Genomic DNA, 9,210 nt, shown 5'->3' with positions numbered 1-9,210 from the left:
TTTATAGAAATTTAATTTTTTTAAATTTTTTAGTAACTTTTTCACGGGGGCCCCTATTTCTACATTAATAAATGAGAGTACATCGAGACGGATAGACAGAGGGTGAAAGGATCTGCTCCTCATAAATGGGCGTCTCACAGGCACATCCACCGTGCATTAAGAACATCTCCCGTGAATTATAATAAGTATGGGAGATGCCCCAATGCATGATAGGATGTGCATGTGAGGCGCCTGTGAGGAACTCAGACAAGGGAAGGACAGACAGACGATCCCGACCCTCCGATTCCATCCCAAAGTCTCCGCTACAACCAGTGGAGAGACCTTGCTAACACCAACCAAACAGTTGGCACCTTGCAACTCCATAAATCCTTTTTTTGGTGGCAAATCCCTCTAGCATATCTCGAGATGTTGGTGCGAACTATCCAGTCCATATTTAGCCACGTGTCAACTCAGAATCAGGACCTTGACCGAGGACCCACAGGTCACAGGATATCCCGGCTAAATTCTCTCATGTGTCTTTTGGTAATACAATGAAGGTAGTACTTAAGTCCATTGGCCTGTTCGTGCGGATTGAATTCCCAAATTGTCGTTGGAAGGCTGGAGACTCTTGGCTAATGGCTCCTGCCTTCAGAAACTCCTATCCTGCCTTGGCGGTGCGATATTCCTCGGTTCGATTTTCTGTTTGATTAGAACTCTTCACCACGAAAGAGGATCATAGAGCGAAAGCAAAGTTCGCAACTTTTTTCTCCTTATTCTTCAAGCCTGATTTCCTTGTACTCCCTGTAAGTCAGGTTATGACTTTTCTTCTTCCCACATTGCTCTGAAAATGGGTTATGATCATTTGCTACTCTCATTGGTTGATTTGATTTCATGTGTTTTGACCCTTTTGATGTGTTTGCATGTTTTTTCTTGATTTGGAAAGCTGTTGTTTATTTTTTACTCTTTGTTTTGTTTGAACTCTGTGAAGATTTGATGTTGAGTAGCGGTATTTTAACCAGTTGGGGTGCTATTTTTTATTCAATATATTGTTTCTGGTTATGAGTTTGTTGATATTTGTGATTCTTTATACTGGGTATAATTTGTTCTGATGCATCTTGTTCATTTTATTGGTTTTCCAGAGCTGGGTTTTGAGAGGTAATGCTTGATTGTATTCCTGGCTTCAAATATTAGCATTTTCAGTTTCCGTTAGGATTTCTGTTGTTGTGGCCTTTAACTTTTGGTTTGATGGATTGGGTGGGTTATTGGGTAGAGTTGGAGTGGGTATAGATTTTGGAATTAATCTAAGGTGACGCGGGTGGTCTGGCTCTAGAATTCGCTAACATTACATTCTTCAATGTAAATCAGCACTGGGAACTAAAGATAGAGATGGGAATTGTTTTGTAAATGTCGATTTAGAATGGGTAACTTAGCTTTGCCTACGAGATAACTTCTAAATTTCTTTGTCTGGAAGCTTCTATGTTGTTTGAAGGACTTGTTTGCTTTATGTTGCCCAGGATTTTATTAGAAATTTCTTGATTTTTTTTTCTAAATTCCTAATTATTTGGTGGACATAGGATTCGTTTGGCAATAGAGTTTAATCTTTATTGAATGATCTGTATTGATATTTGTGCTTTTATCTGGATGCATTATATATAATTACACAGATCTTCTGTTTAGTATGCCCCAGCCATTGGTACTTAAATTATATCTTATGGTGATATGTAAATATAGAGTGCCAGATGCATAAACAGCTTATATTTACAAAAAAAGTTGATCACACATTCTTGCTATCAGCATATAAAACCTCACTATTTGCAACATGGCGTGGCCTTCTTTTTTTTCCGGAATTTGGACTAATCCTAAATATTGAATCTTAAATTCCAAATCCTGGTTATATATAATGGTGGTTGATGTTCACAATCTGTCTTTTTCTTTATACATACCATGTAGTTATTTATTTTTGAACCCATTCAATATGTTTATTGTACACTAGGTGGTATTTGACTGTTATATTTTGAGAGGTATTATACTTTTTTTTGGTGGAAAAAGAGGTATGATACTGATGGAACCAATTGCAGATGCAACACATAGCTTTCCTTGGATATGAGATTTTTCTATGCCTATGAACTGCTATGGGGGTTTGTGAATGGTTGCTGCAGCTCGCTTGTGTTGACAATATTGATGTGGATGATAGCAGTGTCTAGCATTTAAGATATCTGGCTTCTAACTGCCAATTGGGTATGAATTCTTTAATTTGTATACCAAACAAAGGGCTCTATTTTAACATGGTTTAGATCTAGGCAGCTCTCCAAGGGCCAGAGTGATAATTTATACAATGCACTTACCTTGATAAACTGTTACTGATTTCAGATGGCTCTTATGAGTATCTACTAATGTCAACTCTTAGTTAACTTGAGAGGGAGGGATTGGGTTGAGAATGATTGGAGTATGATGTTGTGAAAATTAAGAAGTTTTTCTGCTTTATGCTAATTTATAAGCATGGAGAGTTCACCATCACCTTCGGGCCAGAAGCACAACCAGCATATGCCCATGCACAAATTTTCTTCTGTTGGGACCCATAAAGATCTTTGGTATATTACACGAGAAGGGTCCTTGCCTGAAGTAGATTCAGCTTTGGCAGCACTGAAGAAAAATGGGGGCAATATTGATTCAAGGAATATGTTTGGCCTCACTCCGCTTCACATTGCAACGTGGAGAAATCACATTCCAATAGTGAGGAGGCTACTTGCGGCTGGTGCTGATCCTGATGCTAGAGTATGTTAGTTATATATGTCTTCTTTCTACCTTCTTGTCTTGTTTAAGAAAAAATGGAAAAAGAAAAGAGCAGTCCTTTTAATTAGTTTCTGTTGCAATGCCAACTATTTTGTTGTTCTTAAGAGGCTATTTTTGCCCCAACAAAATTCTGTTGGATCTATACTAGGACCTGTTATTATTGTTTACCTCCCTTGTTAACTTTTCAAAGCACATTTATCTGTGCATTTGATTACATAATAAGGAATCTTTAGCATTTTCGTTATTTTGTTTGCTTTGGAAGCATTTTCGTGTTTCTTATATTTTTTAATTCTTTCTTTTGAAATCTGTATTTTAAAATTCTTACATGAATGGAAACTATCAGTTTAATATTCCTAATTTTATTTTTTTCCTTTACAATGTGGATGCTATCTAAATCTTGATTGAATGGTCAGAATTGTTGATGCTATTTCCCAAATACTTTCCTTTGCCGTTATTCATTTCGCTACTTCTTTGGCATTTTCTTTTTAGACTTTCACTGGGACCATGAGTTCTGCTTTTATCATCACAGCTCTACCATTGGTTCTTTTTAACCTTAAGCCCATGCTTAGTTTCCCTGAACTGACACTCAATGAAAAACTTGTATAGATAAATCTAATAAACCCTTAAAATGAGATTAGAAGTTGAGAGTAGTAAGGAAGTATCTAATTTAGCCCCTCTTAAAAGCTGTCATCAGCCCCCGTTGGTCTCCACCAGCTAGTGGTTTCATTAACCTGAACTTTGATGGAAGTAGTGAAGGGATCCCTGGTCCTTAAAACGGAATGTGCCAACTGCCAAGTTGGCATTTCCTTGCTTTCTGGTTTATTCTAAAAGGCAGCTGTCTTTTTTTTTTGAATTTTTCTAATTTTAAAATTGAACAAAATAATTGAAGTGGCTAATCACTTTTAAGACTTTTAACTCTCATTAACTCTCTCTCCTCGTTCCCATTGACTCTTTTAATTATCTCTCCTCATTAATTATGCCATTTGACTCTCTCCTTCAATAACTCATGCCATTAATTCTCTCTCCTCTCCATTACTCCATTAAATTGCCTAAGAATCATTAACTTTATCTATATCTATATTCATTTTAGTTTAACTATAATTTTATATACACTAGATATATTTACATTAAATTGTAATTATTAATAATGATTAATTATATTGAAATGGAGATATTCAATGGTATATTATTAGGCTAAATAATCTACTTCCATTTAATTTTCCAATTAACTAATCAAGCAATTTGCATTTCAGAACAAATGTAATTTACTTCACCCAATAAATAAAATTAGTATTTTAAAAACTGACTTGGAGGCTGAATAGTTTTTGCCTTTAGGTCACAAGTCATGGTACAACTGTTTGGGTTGGACAAATCAAACCGTGACACATCATCCATTTATATATGTAGAATATAAGGTCTATTTGTTTTTCATTTTTTATAAATATAAGAGCCAAAAATTGAAATTTAAGGCCACAATTGAGTACTTTTCTTTTTTTTTTTTTGTATAGCGGGGCTACAAAGATCGCGAAAAGTTATCCAAAATAAAAAAAACGATCATCCCCAATCAGACAATCATACAACTGAGCACAAAGTTAAATCCTCTAGAAGTTTTCAATACATTATATACTATAACTTGTGACCCAATTACTAGGTCAAAAGGGCCAATGGTTCAATTGCCCAGAAAATAGGGTGGGTTTTAGGAAACCCATAGAAATAGGGTCGATTTATGGTTTGAATGGTTGAACTATTTTGAGTCAATGATAGCCGACAGGTTAAATACATTGAATAAAACATCATAAACATTATAATCCATTTGAAAATAATAAAAATTAATTAACCATAGTAACAATAATTTAGTAAGTTACTTAAATAAAATAAAAATAATTATTAATTATTGTTATTGATAAAAATAGTTTTTTAATATAATAAAAATGAATAAGATAATTAAAAGCTAATATCAATTTAATATTAACACAAAACTAATACAAAATTATCTAACAATTATTAGTTTTATAATTAGTGTTTACTAATATAAAAGCAACTTAAGTTCCACTAAAAATAAAAACTTAGTATAGTTAATCAAACTTAATAAGGATTAAAGCAAAAAATTAATAAAAAATTATAGTTTAATTAATTTAAAATCAATTTAAATTCCATTTTAAAATAAGGAAAAGTATAAAAACCTTCTTGGATTTTCTAACAATCCTATGTAACTCCCTTGTGTTTTGACCTTAACAAAAACCTCCCCTCTTTTAGTTAGAAAGAAGTATTCACCCTACCATTTACAATGATTGAGTAATGAGCAGATTGCATATATTACCTTATTCGTTCCCTCCATTTATCACCAAAACTATAGCATACAAAATATAATCTAAGAACTTCCAATCCACATAATCATATGCTTTCTCCAAATTCAGCTTACAAATATGCCCCTTTCCCCTTGTTCCTGATAAATGATTGAAGGAAGCACTAATTTAATCCCAAGAGAGAGGTCCTGAGCTACGATTTTGTAGAGATTACTAGTCAAGCTAATAGGCCTAAATTCAGTAGAGATTAGAGCGTCACGAGACTTGGGAATAAGAAATACAAAAGTGGCATTGACCATCCTTCTTAATCACTCCTCTATAAGATAATTCACCAAAAACCTCCATCAATTTGCCTTTCACAATTCCCCAATAAGTTTGATAGAAACCCATGGTAAACCATAATGTCCAAGGGCCTTTGAAGGGTCCATATTGAAAACAGCCTGTTTCACCTCCTTTAATTGGAAAGGTTTCTCTAACTCACAGACAAGAGATGAGGGATCCAACTTGGGCGGGAGTGACATATGTTTCTTAAGAACTAAGAAAATGAGGATGCTATTGACTCCTGGTCAGTAATAACTTCCACATCTACTTCCAATTTTGAGATCAACTTCTTTTTATCTAGAGAGTGAAAAAAAATTGTGTTATCATCTCCTTTCTTTATCCATTTACATCTAACCTTTTGCCTCCAATAAACTTCCTCTCTCTTTAATAATTCCTCTAAATCCTTTAGGTTCCATCTATTCCCATCCAAATCTAATAAATCTTCCGCACCTTCCTTGAAATCTAACTTTTCAATTTTACTCGATATTTGGCTTTTTTTCTTCTCTTCTCTCGCAAAGATCTCCTTATTTTGCACTCTTTCAATTTCCCTTGAATTCTTTGGGGCTTTTGAAAAATCTATACCACTTCAGTAGAAATCTTGTTGAATTAAAAAAATATGAAATAAAGGAGTTTCTTGAAGAAAGAAGGAAGAGAGAAGGAGAAGAAGAGAAGTTGAAAAGAAAGGAGAGCAATAATTTGGTTGCCCCCTTCACTTATTATTTATACTAAAAATAATAGAGCAATACAAAGACAACTATGCCCTTATAGGGCGACAAGACATAAAACAACAAATATAAGACACAAAACATAATAAAATTTGGACTCACATAATTACTGTAGTCCCCACCTCCTATCTAACAACTAACATAAAACATCTACTCATAAAAAACATCATAAAACTGATATCTTCAACACTCCCCCTCAAGTTAGGAGTAAATGTCACAGATTCCCAACTTGCGTAGATCATGTTCAAGCTTGTTCTTTGCCACCCCTTTAGTGAGAACATCAGCCAGTTGCAACTCTGAAGAGACATAAGGCAAACAAACTTCTCCGGTTGTTACCCTTTCTTTTATAAAGTGTCTATCAACTTCAATGTGTTTTGTCCTATCATGCTGAATTGGATTGTGGGCAATATTGATTGCAGCCTAATTGTCACAATATAACATCATAGGTTCCTTTGCTTTCACCCCAATCTCACTCAAGAGAGATATAACCTAAAGAAGTTATGAGACACCATGAGCCATTGATCTATACTCAACCTCTGCACTTGACCTTGCCACAACCGCTTGCTTCTTACTCTTCCAAGAGATCAAGTTTCCACCTACAAAGGTACACACTCCTAATGTGGACCTCCTGTCATCTAAGCATCTTGCCCAGTCTGCATCTGTATAGGACTCTAGCTTCAGATTTTCATGATTTGAGAAAAGAATGCCTCTGCTAGGGTCCTTCAGATATGCAAGTATCCTCTCATAGCTTCCCAGTACTGAACCCGAGGTGCATGCATGTACTAACTCACAACACTGACAGCATAAGAAATATCTGGTCGTGTCATACACAATTAAAGCAGTCGGCCCACCATTCTTTGATATCTCCCCACATCCTTTACCAATTCACCACCCACACCATTAATTCTGTGATTTGGATCAATAGGAGTGTCTGTTTGTTTGGTCCCCAGCTTCCCAGTCTCTCGCAATAGGTTAGTACATACTTTCTCTGTGAAATGAAGATCTCATGCTTGGATCTTGCAACTTCAATCCCCAAGAAGTATTTGAGTTGACCAAGATCTTTGATCTCAAATTCTTGCTGCAATGATTTTTTGAGATCATCAATCTCTTCCAAATCATTTCCTGTCACCACTAGATCATCCACATACACAATCAGAATTGACACCAGAGCATCTCTCCTCTTCACAAAGAGAGTGTGATTAGACTGTGTCTGTGTGTATCCAAAACGGATGAGTGCCCCTCTGAACCTGTCAAACCAAGCCCTAGGTGACTGTAAATCACCATTGAGAAGACATTTTTAACATCAAACTGGAACAAAGGCCATGAATAGGTGGCTGCTAGAGATAAATGGATACGAATTGAACTCATCTTAGCTACTGGTGCAAAGGTTTCCAAATAATCAACACCATACGTATGAGTATACCCTTTTGCTACCAACCTTGCCTTGTATCTCTCTATCTTGCCACTAACCCTATACTTCACTGTAAATACCCATCTACATCTGGCTATCTCCTTGTCTGGGGGGAGATCAACTATTTCCCAAGTTTGGTTTTTAACCAAAGCATCCATGCATGGTTGTTTTCCACTCAAGTTTGGAGAGAGCCTCAGTAACATTCCTAGGTATAGACACAGAATCCAAGGAAGAAAGAAAAGCACGGTAGGAGGGTGATAAGGCACTGTAGGAAAGATGGTGTGAAATGCAATGGGTTGTACACTTTCTCTTCTCCTTACGAAGTGCAATGGGAAGATCAAGGTCAGTGGGACCGTTTGCAACAATGGTGTTAGGGACATGAACATTATCATCAGAAAACATAACAGGCTCAGGCTCAAGAGGAATACCTGGAATTGTATCTGCCGAATCTGGAGTTTTAGAGGGACTGATAGAGAGTGGTGTGGGTTGAGGATGTGTGGAGTCAACCCTCATTTGCCGGCGTTGATATTCCTGTGAGGCTACTCGTAGTGGCTCAGGTAATGAAACTGGAGGTGCAGGTGTGGGCTGAACTGATGAAGGTGCTGGTTGAACTGGTGGAGGTGCTGGCTGAACTGATGAAGGCACCAAAGAAACAGGAAGATGAACAGATTGTGAGTTCTCCTCCCCAAAACTCTCCCCTTGAGGAGAACCACTCGAGAAGAAGAAGGTGGATTCAAAGAAGGTAACATCCATTGTGACAAATCTGCTCCTCGACACTGGGTCATAACAGCAATACCCCTTTTGGTTCTAAGCATACCCAAGAAAAACACATTTCTTGCCCTTAGGATCCAATTTCTTGCGATGAGGGCCAAGAATGTGAACAAAGGAAACACACTCAAAAACCCTCAAAGGTATATGAAGTATCTCTCCAAAGTCCGTGAAGGAAGACGGTTAATCAAATGCACGGCTGTAAAACTACATCTCACCAGAACTGCACAGGAACTGAAGCACACACCATAAGACTCCTTGCCACCTCCACAATGTGTCTGTTTTTTCTCTCAACAACTCCATTTTGTCGTGGTTATATGCACAACTGCTCTGATGAATTACCCAATGTTCTAGGAGATACGTGGTCAAGTCCTTTTCAAAGTACTCTCTGGCATTATCTGATCTAAAAACCATTTTTCTCACTCCACATTGTGTGAGAACCATCTGGTGGAACTGTCGTACCAAGTTAGGAACCTCATCACGTGATCTCATCAAATATATCCAAGAATATCGTGTATAATCATCCACAAACAAGAGAAAGTAACGGAGTCCTCCCATGGAAGGGATATGATATGGCCCCCATACATCAGTGTGAACAATATTAAAAGTAAAAGTACTTTTATTAATTGGTTTAAAAGACTGTCTACAATACTTTCCTAATTGACAACTCTCACACTCCAAAGTAGATAACTGAACAGACTCAAACAGCTTTGGAAAAGACATTTCAAAAAATTAAAAGAAAGGTGTCCCAAGCGATTGTGTCGGAGCATAATCTGGTTCATTGACTCTGACCCGCTACTACTGCTGCTGCTAACATGATGGCCTTGATGTCTCGGATTCTCATCCAGAAGGTAGACTCCATTCACCTCACGACCACTCCTAATCATCTTCTTTGACTCCAAATCCT

General features: G+C 36.7%; 1 protein-coding gene across 4 annotated transcripts in view; it reads left to right on the top strand.

Moving 5' to 3' along the window:
• Positions 1-482: 482 nt before the first annotated feature.
• Positions 483-9,210, top strand: part of LOC104604114 (uncharacterized) — a 29,095-nt gene continuing 20,367 nt past the window's right edge. The window contains exons 1-3 of one of the 4 annotated variants that reach the window (XM_010268340.2): positions 483-782; positions 2,058-2,217; positions 2,350-2,754. In XM_010268340.2, coding sequence (XP_010266642.1) covers positions 2,479-2,754 — 276 coding nt within the window. In that variant the 5' untranslated portion in view covers positions 483-782; positions 2,058-2,217; positions 2,350-2,478. Of the gene's footprint in view, positions 792-2,057; positions 2,755-9,210 lie in introns of all 4 variants that reach the window. The other 3 variants (XM_010268336.2, XM_088898984.1, XM_019198899.2) reach the window with 3 other exon arrangements.

This window comes from Nelumbo nucifera, chromosome 2 (genome assembly GCF_055504915.1).
Source record: "Nelumbo nucifera cultivar China Antique chromosome 2, China Antique-T2T, whole genome shotgun sequence".
Taxonomy (NCBI): domain Eukaryota; kingdom Viridiplantae; phylum Streptophyta; class Magnoliopsida; order Proteales; family Nelumbonaceae; genus Nelumbo; species Nelumbo nucifera.
The sequence above is the reverse complement of the archived record's forward strand: the minus strand, read 5'-3'. Positions and strand labels throughout refer to the sequence as shown.